At 39.4% G+C, this 15870-nt stretch overlaps 1 protein-coding gene across 5 annotated transcripts in view; it reads right to left on the reverse strand.

Moving 5' to 3' along the window:
* The window catches only part of inpp5a (inositol polyphosphate-5-phosphatase A), a 117692-nt gene that overhangs the window by 82458 nt on the left and 19364 nt on the right, over window positions 1-15870 (reverse strand). For all 5 annotated transcript variants that reach the window (XM_066693120.1, XM_066693123.1, XM_066693121.1 and 2 more), the window contains exon 2: window positions 569-610. In XM_066693120.1, coding sequence (XP_066549217.1) covers window positions 569-610 — 42 coding nt within the window. The remainder of the gene's footprint in view (window positions 1-568; window positions 611-15870) is intronic.

Here is a 15870-nt window from a genome sequence, read left to right on the forward strand (position 1 = left end):
CATGAGCCATCAACTCTGCTGGACTGAGGAAAAGACCTGACTATCTCACAGGAAAAAACCAAAACACCCACACTTGAGACTTCTCACTATCATTAACATCATAATCACTTGAACAAGATGGGAAAAGAAGTGTGCATCTTCCTTTCACCGAGAGCTGACACTCTGAGCCGAGCCGAATGTATTTCCCCATTGAGAAAATGGAAAGAGTTGTGGTTTCTCTGATGTTTCTCTATCAAAGGCGAGATATGAAAAGAGAAAAAGGTGTTTTTCCTGCCTGTTCTACTAACTGATAAAGGTTAAATAAAATTAAGGCACAAATCATGCAAAATGAAATGACACACACACAATCAAGTAATATGGGCCTTCACAAGCCCGCGAGCACTGAAGATGGCATCGCACGTGTAGGGAACCAACTCAGCGACAGAAAGAAAACTTAAAAAGATGAGTGTGTCAGACAGGGAGGCGGGGGAAGAATGAAAACATGCAGCGAATCATCATCATCCAAGCTTTCTTTCAAACATACGGATCACAAAGTGTAGGTGGCTGAAGAAAAGAGAACGTGCAATACCTGATAAAACTCCCGAAGCCACGTCTTCTGCAGGTTGTCAGGCTGGAAAAGAAAAGGGATAGGGTCAGTTACTAACAATGCAATACAGTACAGAAATACAAGTGATTTAAAATGAGACACTAATTGCCCAGTGATAAAACTAGCTTGAGGAACTCTGAGGAAATGCAAAGAAGGCTGCAATGGGCTATATAGGGAATTGAAGTGCATTGGACTTATCTTAAAACATGTATGACAATGAGCAAACGAATGCCATTTATCTTTAGACAAACTACACCAATCCAAAAGATGAAATTATAACCAGAAAAGGAGAAGTGCTGAATAACGTTGCAAAGGAAACAAAGAGGACGTCTTTAAGACAGGCCTTATCTGCTCACAGCTGGGCGTTACGGGGGGATTCGAGGTTTACAACCGCGTCGTGTAACAGCTGGGCGGCACAGGACATTCACTGCCATGTTAAAAGGTAGACGAGGAAAAACGAGTTGTTTGCACTGTTCAGCAGGCAATTTAATTCTTCTCTTTAGGGTCTCTTATCTGACAAAAGCAAATCTGCAAGCAAATGTATTATGAAAGTTACCATTACCCTCACAAACTAACGGTTTATAAATCTATACACAGACACACAGAACTCGAAGTAAACAAAGACGTCCTCTTTCTTTGTTTTCAATTAATTACACTAAGTTTATTTTAAACAGTCAGGTTAACGGTTGCAAAACAGAAGGAAAAAAAAAAAAAAAAAAAACAGAAAAAAAACAGTTCAGCTTCATAATATCAACAGTTTCCTGGCACCACTACTTAAAACAAACGAGATGGAGGACCTTTACATTTACCAAACAAATCAACCTCGACATTTACAGGCTATTTAACTGGCACGAGTTTGTGCATTAAACGCAATCTGCCAGATTAAGAGGGCAGTTATGCCTTGACAGACACCCAAGGGTGACGGCTGAGTGAGGAATATGGCGCGTCAGGCACGCATTCAGTCCCACAAACACTGTGCGTCCCTCTATTGGAGATGTATGTGAAACAGAGGCTAAAGTTGGACTCAGTCAGTAAACCCATCTTATAAACATGAAGAGTTTAAGATAAAACCCTGAGGAGCACACTGGTTGATTGCTCTTCAACTTAGATCCCATATAAGCAGGTACAAGAAAGAAAAGTGTGAATGATCTCTGCATTGTATTCTAATTCCCTGTAAAATAATACGTTTCGTTCTCTTTGTATTCTAATGTAACGCAAGCGGTTGACACATTTGCACAGATCACAATCTGAAATATTTGAACGTTTTCTCCAGTTTTATCTGTGCAGTTTGCCTTCTCAAACTCCTAGTATCAACGGAAGGTAACAATCCGTTAACACAGGCGCCGTTTATGATAACAGCAGAAGTGCTTGAAACGCTGTCAGCTACACTGGTGTGCATTTCCATTGTATGCGTACGGGTATCAACACGCCCCAGTTCAACTGGCACAGAGTTACTGCTGTCCGGGTGAGCACAGGAACCCGTCATCATGCAAGCTGGTTAAACTGTACTTTCATAGCTAGAACTAATTACCATCTACATACCTAGGAAGAGTAAATCTCTTGATTTATCCTGTGGCTGCCAATGTGAGCAACTGCACGCCAGCTGCTACAGATTCCAACACCTATTACTGGGCTATATAAGGGTATGTGTGCTAAACATTGTAATTCGTCAGGCAGATAGTACTCCTAACCGCCCCAGACACTAATCAAAGCTGGCAGTTAAGACCTTGTGCAGGACCATTAGTGGGAACATCAAAATAAAATATCCTGGAGCCATTTCCAGAAGGATTAGCTGCTAGTCACAGCGCCACAACAAACTGGCCACTCAGCCTTGTTTAAAGTGCTCCAACAGGACCCGTGTTAAAAAATAAATTGTGTTGGGACTCGGGAGGAACAACAGAAGGGCCATTATAATAACGATTTCTTCAGTATGCCCAAAAATGGTGAAGATCCAGTGTTCAAACGGAGGCAGTAAAAGTGCGAGATATTGAGACTGAAAATTAACTACAAAGGCTGGTCAGACCTCGACTGGTGAAGCCAAGTGCATTAATGCATTGTTATTAGAAGCACAGGAACGTGGACTGGTTTACGACCGTTTAGTTTTTGTTATAATTCATGTGTTGTGCAAAGCGATACTTTCATGAATTAAACTGCAAATTGTCATCCTAACATGGTCTTTAAAGCAATCCGTTTCGATGTCTGTTCTGTTCCTACACAGCCCTCCAGGTTTGTGTAGGTTTGTCATGCACTAAATAAAAGCTGTACATGTCAAAATATCATGATTGTGAAGCTGAACAGTCCCAGTAGCACAGATCTGATAAAGGATGCTGTTCTATGTATTTTGGATATGCTGTTTCACGTTTCATGTAATAGCCGCCACTGCTTTCGAAATTACTCAACAAAACAATGCTGAGCCTTTTCCCCCACCTCCAATTTAAGTATGGTTTCTGCATAATGGATGAATTGGAGGAATCCCGATCTCACACCTTTGATCGGCTAATTAGCTTGATGCTTAATGTTGTGTAAAAGATTCGTGATGAGCCCGCGAGCAAGGACATTAATCTCAAGACTAGTTTCACATCTGCTAGCGTAGCCCTCATCCACGGAGCAGATTGTGTCGTCCGAGTCGCAGGTATTTCCAAAGTGTTACTAATGCTGCTTCGAGGGAGAGCATTTGTTCAAACAATTACACTTACGCAAGGCCTGCAACAACAACCCCCATGTGTCGCATCTAAACCGATGATTTCTACTCAAGTAAACAACAGTCCCCGGAGGCACCGATATGGTAATCTGGCTGTTGCCGGGAAGAATGTTTTGTTCTTGTTCTTGTCGTTGTGTTCAACCGCGGGGAACAGATGAAGCACCTCTGCTTTGACTATCAGTTAACTGCAGTAGCAGACCAAGACGCATTCAAAAATGTGCACCGGTTTTATAAGCTGCTAAATACTGTAGCATGCCAGCGTATAATTTCGGAAAATGCTGAAATGTATTAGGATGCAATGGACACAGGGGTGTTGGGCATTAAAAGACGCTCAGAGAACATGCCAGCCCTCAGTGAAGTTATATGGTTTTTTTTTTAATCACACTCGTTAGCTGAAGTGCGAGACTGGCGTACACATGGTTTCATATTTGCAGAAAATAAAAGCCTCATTTTTAATACCAGACATATTGTTTGACACCTCTTCCTATCCTGAGACCAAAATAAGTGTGTGAGCGTTTGTATAAGTCATGGTTTTTAAGTGTAGTAATTTGCCTGACTTTTTACTCTTCTGGGTCACACGGTATTGTTTTTTTTTTTGGGGGTTTTTTTTTGTTTCTTTCATTTATTTAATTTGCAAAACTATTTCAATACTCAACAACCTTGTTTTTAAAAATACATTCTAGAAAGCCATGACTAGAAATTAGTTCTGTCTCAAATTAGAACCGGGAGCTTAAATTTGACCATATAGGTACAAGGTACAGAAGATAACCTTTTTCCCTTCATATAGAAAGCACTGAAATAAGAGTTAAAAATATCTCAAAGGCCAATGTTAATTTAGCACGGTTTCTTCCTTTCAATTTAGCCCCGTCTCTCCCCAGCTTATCAAAAGTTAATTCCTAGTTAATTAGAAATGATGAAACATTGGCAGCAAGTTTAAAAATATCGCTGAAATTCTCCAGTAGTTTTCTCTGGCCTACTTTTAACAACTCGGTAGAAATAAAGAAATAAGTTTGATTAAATGTGTGCTTCAAAAAAAAAAAATCCACTTATTGCAATTACCTTGTTGGGCCCAGTTTGGAGATCCCAAAATGAAAAGTGATTTTGAAGCTTGAATTTAAACATTCAGATCCAAGAAAACATGCGTTTAAAACAGGTTTCTCTTTGGTCACCTCAATCGAATCTTCAATACTGTTAAAAACACCACTGTCACATTAAAACGTTCATACTATTACCGGTTACCTATTGTACCCTTTTACATTCTTATCGATAAGTAATATATAATGCGCTGTGACAATAAAACAAACTCTTGATGGGTACAGGTTTATAATTTATGATTCAAGGGTAGGTCAGAGATTTGATGCAGGCCTATATAGTAAACTGGAAAATTAAATTAGACCTGACAGGAAACAAAAATTTTAAATGATCTGGAAGCAATTCACACACACACACACACACACACACACACACACACACACAAGCTCTTGATGTGTATTTGAGCCCTAACCACAACATAAATGCATGCCTATTCCTCAGTAGTTATGCAATGCCTAATAATTAACGGAGTACCACCTGACTTCTATATTGATGCTTTTTTACATTTTTTTTCTCCCCACAGAACACAGTGAGTGGATTTGTGTTTTTTACAAAAAGCATCTCTCTGTGTGTCATGCTGGTTAGTTAATCAAAGAGCTCAGTGATCCGCAAGAGCACATGGGCACCACATGAGCACTCCGGCACAACGGCACTCCCTCCCTCTCTCTCTCTCAAAGCTAATGAAGAAGATGATTAGAGAGCTGATGAGGAAATACGTCTGTGCTTGGCAGTGATATATACACAACAGTTACCTTGGGCTTCGGTTAAACTTCAGTTTTGCGGGAAATGTGTACTCGCAAGATTAAGATTGAGATGTGGGTTATAAACAGAAAATGCAATATTACAGCATATAAAAATGTAGATTTACTCAAACTAATGGGCTATGGGATTATCAAATGTCTCTAGGAAGCCTTTTTTGACATTTACTTGAGCATGATCAACATATCTAACATGCAGGTCTAGTAAAGATCTTTTAGCACCCTTTTACACAACTGTTAGTTTCATTGAGCATCCACAACCAAAGCGACGGGTATGATGTGGGTGTTGCACGATCTGTGTCAACCTACAAACATTTCTAACGCTGGACTGAGTCTTGGGTCGACGATAAAGTACGGACGCCTAAAACAACAATACCCACGCCTTGGCATTCAAACAACATTGTCCGATAGTCCTCAACACCAAGAACTCTTATGTGCCTTTAACCATGTAATGCCTCAGTAAATACACGGTTTCTCTGGAAGCCGGAATCAACATTTAAAGTGAACCCTGATACCCTGGGTACCATCTAATTAAAACTCGTTTTCAAGTGCCACCATATTTGACTGCATACCTACCCTTACATTATCATTTCATAGTCAAGAACAAGGTCTTTAGTCATTACGATCTTTGCCAAGAATTGGGGCACAGACATAACTTAATGTCAACGACGTGTACGGTAACAATTGTGGCAGTGTAACAGATCAAATTGACAGGCTGTGCTGAAACGAGTAAAAGTCATAACGATACATCCTGGCGTGAAAAATAATTTTCATCTCTGCTCTGTGCTTGGAAGACCTTTTCATTTTTTTGGTGATTTACCAGAAGAGGCACTCCCTGTATGGTGATTTAATTTAAAAGGCGAGTAGAATTTGCATGATTTACAAGTATTTCTCTATATATCAAGATGTAAAATAAGCCTTTACACATCAGATTAATATAGAATAAAACGGTTTCCTTTCAGTGTGGGGTTGAGGTTCAACTGGTAGAAATATATTTGCACAGACCAAGTAAAAGTCATGTCACGAACAAAGCTAACATGAAAACAATTATGTTATTTTAGCAATATACCAAGCTGCACATCAAGTAATGTTTTTCCATGGCAGGTTTTCTAAAACCTTCTATGCCCTCCTCATATTTGAGACTTCAAAAAAATGTATATTAATAACAAATGTTACAATACTATAAATTATCCTTAGTTGAAAAAACAAGTTATTTTTTATAAATATTTCTAAAGTTCGCAACAAAATGAACGCGATTTTCCAATACATTACGAAGACCATTTCAAATGTACTCTTGCTACACGTTCCGTCACATTTTCATGGGCAAGATGGGTCATACCTGATTAAATCTGGGCAACAGTACCTTCCATTGTATAAATTTCAGAATCCATATGAAACAAAGTAGGTCTGACATTCATTTGACGGGAAACGTTTTACGCACAGTGTGGTAATTTATCTCCGGGACAAGTGTAGCTGAGAAATCGTGGCAGAAGGATTTGTCTCTGTAGGTTACAAGCAATTTGACAAAGTGGTCCAGCCACCAAGCAAGACCAGCATCCTAACTTGATTAGGACACACATTGGCGGTAAGCAGATTTTTTTTAACGTATGAAACCCTGTCGAGACAGTTTAGATGGTGTAAAAGCATTTGAAATGGCTGCCAACTAGGGCACATATTGATTTATAAGAAGTCCAATTGATCCTGTCAAGATGAGATTGCTTATACAATGTTATTCTTCCTTTGTAAACATGTCTTCATTCTTCTGCTTTTTTTTTTTTTCTTCCCCCCCTGAGACAATGTCAAAGCTTGGGTTCGGTTCATGCAAGTCAAGTGAAGCGGTCATAATGCGCGGTAGCCTTGGCAACTTTTAAAAGTCACCGAGAAGCCACATCATCTCCTTTGATACCAACAGCTCCTAGTTATTCTTTAAATAAACAACCTCCAGGATAGTAAGATGGGCATTAAATTAATCCTGTAGCAAAATCCTAACAAAATCGCCTGAATAAACAATGATTACTCTGTAAGAAAAGAAAATTATAATCAAGTATTCACATGATGTTTTGTTATGTTGCTTATCAATAACTTCTGGCTGATTGTGAAGAGAAAAAAAAAAAAAAAAAAAAAAAAAAAAAAAAAAAAATCGCTATCAATTCCTGATCTGGAACTAAGAAACCTCACTGACCTCCCAGTGGAAGATGAAATGGGCCACGTGGGGCTACAGGGTATGCACTACTGAATTAAGATCAGAAAGATACAGCTGAATACTGCAACTCCTTCACTTTCTGATCTCAGTTTCCACTGCAAAATCCCAATAAAGGTCAGAATTAAAGCACCGATTTATTCCTTTCCGCCTCGTTACTTTCATACAATGAATGTGTGTCTACTTTCTGCCACGAACAGCAAACACCAGATTTGGGACGTGACTTCCTTGGGAATATGATTTTGTTTCTAAAAATATCCAGCGGGGGGAAAAGAAACAAACCGAAAGGATTGATTTCATGCGGCGACAGTAATAGGCAGCTCTTTGATCCGAGGAATCAGATGCTGTGGCCTCCACTGACACGACTCCCACAGAACTAATCTGGGCCGGCAAAGTGCTGCGCCTAATTGGAGCTGCTCTTAAATTGGCAACGCCACATCCTGAGGAGTTTTAAAGTCGTTTTTTTTTTTTTTTTTAACTAACATATATTTGAGAAATATATAAATACCAGGAGTGTCCTTTAATACGGAGTGTATTGCATAATCAATCAGGCTTTCTCATTATGGAATTAATTAGAGAAGGGATTGAAAGGACTCCGAGGGCACTGAGAATTAACCTCACAATGAGCCGGCCTATGTGGGCTCCATTAACAATGACAGCAAACGGTACTGGAGCAGTGAAACACAAGGAATAATGTGACTTGTGCCCTTACAATGTGTGGATTTCAGGCCTCGGACGTCCCCCCAAATTAATTTCTCTAATTTCCAACAGATCCAATATAGAAATGCTGCTCAGTAACAAATTGCACTCTAATTTTAAGGTTGAGTGTCATTACCACTGGAAATTGGACCACTCAATCTCATCATAGGTACTCAATGAGTTTTATTACCATCTACATGGGGAAAAATACAGTAAATACAATAAGATGTATTGGTAGTTTCCCCAGAACAGTTTAATAACAGGTCATGCTTTGTGTTGCACTTAAAATGCTGAGGCACTACAGATAATGAAGTTGTTGTTTTTTTTAAAGGTTTTAAATTAATATACGTTGTTCTATTGCCTATTATTTAATATTCTATTTGTATGAATATTAACCATAGCTGCCCTTCCTGTGTGGTTAATTCACAAATACCTTGCTCGGTTGTTATGTAACCTGAAGGACAGTGCCTGAATGCAAGGAAGAGAACAGGGAGGAAATGCCGAAACCACTAAATGAGATCACACTAAGAGCACATCAAATGACTGGCGTTGTAGGCTACTTATGAAAGGAACTCTCCAGTTTAAAAGCACATCTTCTGTTCGTCTCAAGACGCCGATTCACAAAAAAGAAAAGCCTGAATTGAAAAGGCACTTAACAGCTGCCAACGTACAATTGCATTCCTGAATTGCTGTGGAGGAAGAAGGGAAGGCAGAATGAGATGAAAAATAAAGTGTTTTCCTGGTAATTACAAATCTAATTTTCTGCTAGGGGACCCACTGAAAAATGTAGGTATGCAGGATATGAGGATGCAGGAAATGGGGGAACTTGACCCAGTGGAACGGACAACCCAAATAAAGGCATTTCAGCATCTCACTTCTGAGTTGGACCAACAATTCTTCAACACGGGAAAATATCAGGTGTGCCCCGGAAAGCATAACTCATTAATTTATGGGTAGAACTCATTAAATTTATGTTTTTAAAGAACGTAAGAGCAACAGTCTGCAGTGTGTAGACACTGGAAAATATCTCTGAGGAAGTTGTGTATTGGTATAAGAGCAAGATGGATCAGAAGTCAACCTTTATTATAGGGCACCAGGGCCGAGGAAGCTGGGCAAATATTTATATATACAGAACTATTTGAAAAGGTTAAAATCTGACATATTTTCACGAAGAAAGTGGAGGTCTGCTATGTTTACCTTCTGATAAGCAACTTTAAATGTCGTGTGGCAGAATAATTTTACACGACAGTCATTTCTAGTGATCCTTGCCTACCTCCTTCTGCATGTGCGTCTCAAAAACCATGGTGACAAAGGCACGTCTAACTCAAATTACACATCCTCCATCATTGCAGAATGCATCGCAAGCCTAATTCCTGAAATAAATGTTTAAACTGCTATCGGGTTATTTAAATTGCTGAAGTGGAAAATGGAGTTATCGCAGCCTGGGAGCTTGTATGATTCTAGTCAATAGAAATCATATGCAAATCGTGTGGGTGAGCAGGCAAATAAAGAATAGTAGAGAACTCTCTGTGCGGAAGCTGTGGCTTCGGTCACTTAAGCTAAAGTTAGACGTGTCACTGAAAAGCGCAGCACTGGGTGACATGTCTCTGGCCACCATACCCGACAGATACAAGAGGGCTTTGAACACACGCGATCAATATTGAACGGGAGAGAGCAGTTAGTGTCAACCGTTCGTTTAACTGCGGGTTATTCTAAATTATCATTCAATCTAAGACACGTTTATAGACTTTCGGTTTCATTGTAACTAATAAGCCACTTGAGAGGACTTCAGAGTCACCAGGAATGACTGTAATTTTCCACTGTCAATTATGTATGATGTTAGACTGCGATTCTGTATAAACCACTATGAATTGATTGATTGATCTAAGGTACAAACACATTACTGCAGGGCAATACCAATTTATACGTTATTAATTAGCAGAAGTTCGGTATTTAGTGGACACTGGACATCTGTAAGGAAAAAAAGCAAAGCCAAGCCGTCGGTAAGGCAGAATTGAAGCAATTCTGCTGTGCAGATATCATGACAGAAAATTATCTTTGCTGTGGCCTTGTATTTCATTCTCTAAGCTAAACAGACATCTCTGAAAGTGTCAGACGTTCTTTTATGATCGCATGCTTTCAACTGTTAGATCAAATCACTTCCAGTGTTTTTCAAACCACTAATTCAGAAACCTGTCTTTGTCATCATACAAAAGGCATACCCTTGAAATGCCATTACAGATAATGAAGACATGCAAGGGAATTACAATTCTGAGTAGATATTCACCCCCACCCTGTGTGAACAGTTGTAAAGTGGGACTCCATGTTCAAGTAACAAATTGATTAGATAACGACTGCTTCCTGAAAGGGTAAATGTCTTTCCACATAAAAAAAATTTTCATAACCTGCTATACCAGAATCAGTGCCTTAAGATGTTTACACACAAGAGCTGAGAAACTACGTGTGGCGTCCTTAACCGGTAAAAACATCAAGAGGCATCAATCATCTGAAGAAAGCAAGCAGGGCACACGAATCGGCAGCCCCGATACTCACAGCAGGGCACTGATTGGCCAGTTGGGACTGGACTGTAATCTGGTAAAAACAAAAAATTAACAAAAAAAACACTCCCTTCCTAAAACCATGGAAACCCCCTGTGGCCATCTTATCAGTTTGGCCGCTGCCTCGCCTCTTCCTCTGAAGATAAGCCTTCCATGCATTTGTTGGTAATGATGGTGCCACAGTGTCATGGCGTAAACAGGCCTTTTACCACAACTGGAGGTTTAATAGACACTAATTGGAGGAAACAGTCCAGATCGGAGTGCAGGATATCCTGTCCGAGTTAAAATTGTCACAGGTCTTCTATTTTTAAAAGTTATTGTTCAGCTGCTCCGAATGAGCCATCAGCACCACGGGAGGCAAGAGTGGTCGGCCGAATGCAAAGCCTGATTACTTGAGACAACAGCAGCTGTGTCTGAGACGCGGACGACACCGCCAGGCTGATACTGCATGTGAAAGAACCTTAAGATACATTTGATCAAAATAAGAAAATAAAACTAAATTTAATTTGATTGAGATGAAGTGGGATACAATCTGAAGACTCCCGATGTTGGGTATGTTTTTCACTCATACGAAATGCGACTTCAAAACCCTATTTTATTCCAGCAATTAAATCCCTTTGAAACTAGAGAACTGAGCCGAAGACAGCCGGAGTCTTTCCTGCTTTAAAAGGATGCCTAAAAAAAGACGGGCTATGACTAAACACTGCTAAATGATAAGGAGCTTTTGATATAAAATGAGTGGGCTCTAACATGATGCACAATACAAATAAATACCCGAGTGCTACACTATGTGTTGTCAATCCCAAAAATCTGTCGTGTGGAAAGCACCAACGCAATGAGTGTAGCAGGAAGAGAGCAAGATAATCAATACTTCAATCATAAATAAATATTGAATTAACAATTATGTACTAATGATGTCATTTACTATGCTTTTAGCTTTGACAATGTTCGTCAAACACAAGAAAAGGGTGTCTGCTAATAAATAAATAAATAGTACACCAAGGTAGACTATATCATGAAATAAATATAAGAATTTAAGGCTGAAATTGTTGTGTGAAGTTTTGTTTTCAATCAAAATAAAACCGATAGACATGAACAGACAATAGCTTATGTTTCTCAAATATAAAGAAATGGTGGGTTGGTCAGCTGTGGGTCATGCTTGTTCCCAGGAAGCTAAAGGAGGCTTTTCAGTGAAATCAGAAAAACTAAATGACATGATTTCCAGTAACCAACATCTGATGCGTGTCGTGTTGACGTGTTGCAGTTACGTCATTGTGAAAGGAGCTGATGATATCTGCACATTCCTATAATAAGTGGCCCGCACCACTCTCTTCTCTATACTTTTTTGAACTCAAGTGGTTCTTCTCAATGCTTATTTGCTATTTTAGCCAACACAGCATTACAGACTCAAACCGTATTGCCAGGAAATACACAGAGGAAGCTAGTTGATGAGGCACCCCCATCCTTCATTAACAGATGGTGAAAACGAGGATTGAACGCTTTTAAATCTCGTTTGTGCTCTTGCAACTGTCCGCATTCCTTTCCGATGTATTCTGAATGGTTAAAACATCTCAAACATAAGACTACGGGAAAAAATAAATCAATGAAGGATTATACAAGATAATACAAAACCGGTTATGACTAACAACTGCATTAAATGAAGGAAGGACACTCTGGCATATTTGTTTGTCCGTTTCTAAGCGGGAGAAATGAGCGGAGAGCTGCTAGAAATCCAGAAAGCGAAATGGACAGAAACGTGCGGTTTTCTAAATCGCCGAGTAAGGATAACACAATTTGTCTGATTTTGTAAAGGAGGACAACTTGCACCATGCATTGCTTTGTTCTTTAAGACGTATGATCCATACGTTGAAAAGGAAATAAAATCAAGGGAGGCTTCATTAAAACTATAATTCTCAAGGATTATCCTTTTTTTCTGTAGGATTAGGATAATTGGGAACCAATACTGTTTTCCCTGGGGTGCATTTAACACGCATACCATAATACACAACAATGTTGGTTTCAAAAACCATTTTTGAATGAAATCTCTCATTCTTATTCGGTTTTATTAAGGATTTGAGATATCTTCCCTTATCTGGTCTTGTAGAAAATGTCAGCACCATCTCGGCTCTGTCACCTTCAATTTACCACGGTTATGGTTCTCAAGTGTCAGTATCAGAATGTAAATGTGGTGGCGAATTAAGTTAATAGCACCAAAGAACACAAATAATGATGATCTCACTACAATGCCAGTCAAATTACTAAGCAACAGCCCGGCCACACCACAGCTCAATGTTTGCACAGTTCTACCCTACTGCGCATTATGCTGATAGCTATGGATTTCAATGTACTTAAGAGAAGTTTGATAACTGTGGATTTAGTTCAGACCTTCCCCGTGCATTACTACAAATGATGGTCATTCAGGATCCACCGATTTCTTCCAAAACAACAACACACCTAGTACAGCCTCCCAGAAAATTCAGCTTTAAGCTCATTGCAAATGCACCAACCCACAGAATTGCAAATGTAAAAGCCCCACACAGATATGATTCATGAAAAGCAGGGTGATGCAGACAAGATCCGAGACTTCACTCCTCATCGCCGAAAAATAAAAACGGCCAGCTGCTACACCATGATGAATGTTCTCTCACACAAGACCTTGCATTAAACCTGCTTATTTTACTGGGGGGGACGTGACACTAATCTGGTCTTTCCTGCAATTGATAACGCCTTATCATCCCGGGCTCTACACGCCACAGCGGAGACGGATACTTTAAAAGCCTGTTTACAATGGAACTTGAGAGAATAACTCCCAATACCGTTTCTGATTGATTCAGCGTTGCAGGAATAATGTTGGATATTATAAAATCTGGAACACAGGGTTCTGTAGCTTTAAAATACTCATTAAGCTGAAAAAGCAAGAAAACAAAAGAAATGAAGATGGGAAATTTGTACAAACTTCGTAGATTTACAGGACTTTGTCATAATGCTTGACCCACTTTTAAGTAGTAGAGTCAAGTTTTTAAACTTTGGCAGTTTTTTTTTGGAGACAACTACACACCCAAATAAAGTTAAAACTATTTTTTTAACACTGAAACACAACTTATTCAATTTAGAAAGTTCATTAGACATTCACATTCATTAGACCGTATACATTCACAGCTTCTAGGCTTATAAAACAACTGAAGCATTTTTGAAACCTGACCTTTTTATTATTTTATTATAATGATTTCCTTGCCGTGTGTGCATTGCCTGGATGTGCTACAAATTCTTCCCAGAGAGATGATATTTTCCTCATTTAGGTTTTAAATTTTAAATGTTTAATGAGGTTTCTTTTCTGTCTTGCAAGGATTACTGCGTGGGGTTTCTGGGAACAGGAATGCCATCCTGTAATTTTGCTCCCAGGTCCAGATAATCAGTGCTTTAGTGTGATCACAAGTTTCAAAACACGAGCAATGATTATACGGGAACTACTGCAGCAGGCAGGAGGTTTCATGCTCTGACAACACACACAATGTGAGCAGTAAGCTGTAGGCAGTTCAGAAAAAACACCTTAAACTGTTCAAGTTGAACTAAAGTCACTTGGTTTTCGACCTCTTTCGTTTTCATTAGTTAGTGGCAAACAGGAAATGGTTAGAGACCCAGTCATAGAGTAGAGTACAATCATAGATAAACCAATGGTGTCTATTAAAGTTTCCTTCATAAAAATGGATATACATAGTAAGATAAAGAGAGGGATGAGGACGATGATCGAATAAATCTCAAAAAACATGTCACACCAGAGAGCATAATCTGAATCGGTCCGGTTAAAACCCCTGCTTTTCCTACTTTGGGTTGAAGGGCCACCATCTCTTTTCCAGCTTCACTATGCAAGACATCCTGTTTGCACTCAGGGCAACACAAATATTGCTTTTGTTGAACACAAAAGATATTGCACAGGCCATCACATTTTCTGCATTTAGCCGCTCTCTCTCTTAATTGGCCGTTTCCTGTTGTGGAGAGCAGAGGGTTGGGGATGCTGTCAAAAAGGTCAAGTGAGATAAGTTGGCCTTGGCATCCTCCGCAGACGGGATCACCTAATCGTGACTTCAGGATTAGCGTGGAAGTTAAAGAATTAGAGATTGTGTTTATTATTCCGAATTAAACAAAAGCACGCTTCTTTATATCGACATCAGATAGCCGTCGCAGGTGGAAGGTTACAATTACTTACTGAATTAAAATACACAATATATTAATTATTCATCCATCTAATAAAAAAACAAGGTAAATTATTCATCACGGAAACGGTTATAAAATCATTAATTAAAAATGAGATGCAGGATGAGCCGGTGGGAGAGTCTGATGGATGCTGTAGAAGACGACAAAAACAAACGAGACTATGGCGTTCATCATATTTTTCACACATTTCCTCCGGCTAAACAATCTAGTGTCAATGAGATCAAAATGAAACGAGTGAAAACCTTGCCGCTGCAAATCAGAAAAACAAATCTTGATGCCTCTACTCTCCCATTTACAGAGACCAAACATTTCCTTAAAAAAAAAAGCCTCCTCTAAAGGTTGTGTCTGGAATTGGTGCGTGGCTGGAAGCTTCAATTTGGTCTGGACCACTTACTTCTAATCGTTTCATTTTCACCAACCAAAACAGTGCTGCAGGCCTTGACACAGCCCTTAAAAGGTCATAACAGCCAACGGCAGGAAACCGACTGCAAACATCTCAGTAGCAAAACTCAAGCTTTACAGACCGAAATCCCAAACCTTGCTCTGCTGTACACCTACAGTTAAAGCAAGACTATATTGAAGCCAGGATTGAAAGGTTTAAGAGAGTGATGTCCACGTTTTAATACTCCAAACTTATCAGGCAGTGAAAAAACCCTCAAAACTTCTGCTCTCCGAGAACATTAGGTCTTGTAAGATGTTGCAGTGAATGAATAGGAGAACAATGGCCACTGAGACCCACTTCCTCATGTCTTATCTAAGTTTCTTCTGTGTTTTTCTGCCTTTAATTTGTTCCCAGGCCTTGGCTTGTCACAAAGCAGATCTTTCCCCCCCCGCTTCTGACCTCAACGTGCCCCTCCTGTGCTATTTTGGGATATTTCCTTTTATAGATTTCATTAACTCCAGCATTTAAAGAACCCCAACCCCCAATTGCAGGGTACAGTTTTCCTACTTGGATTAAAAAAAAAATGTAAAAAATGTCAAAACCTCTGGTTGAAAGCAATATCCACAAGAAAGGGTGATTATTTCTAAAGCTAAAGCTTGGAGCTCATCTAGGCATCGCT

The sequence above is a fragment of the Amia ocellicauda genome, chromosome 20, assembly GCF_036373705.1.
Source record: "Amia ocellicauda isolate fAmiCal2 chromosome 20, fAmiCal2.hap1, whole genome shotgun sequence".
Taxonomy (NCBI): domain Eukaryota; kingdom Metazoa; phylum Chordata; class Actinopteri; order Amiiformes; family Amiidae; genus Amia; species Amia ocellicauda.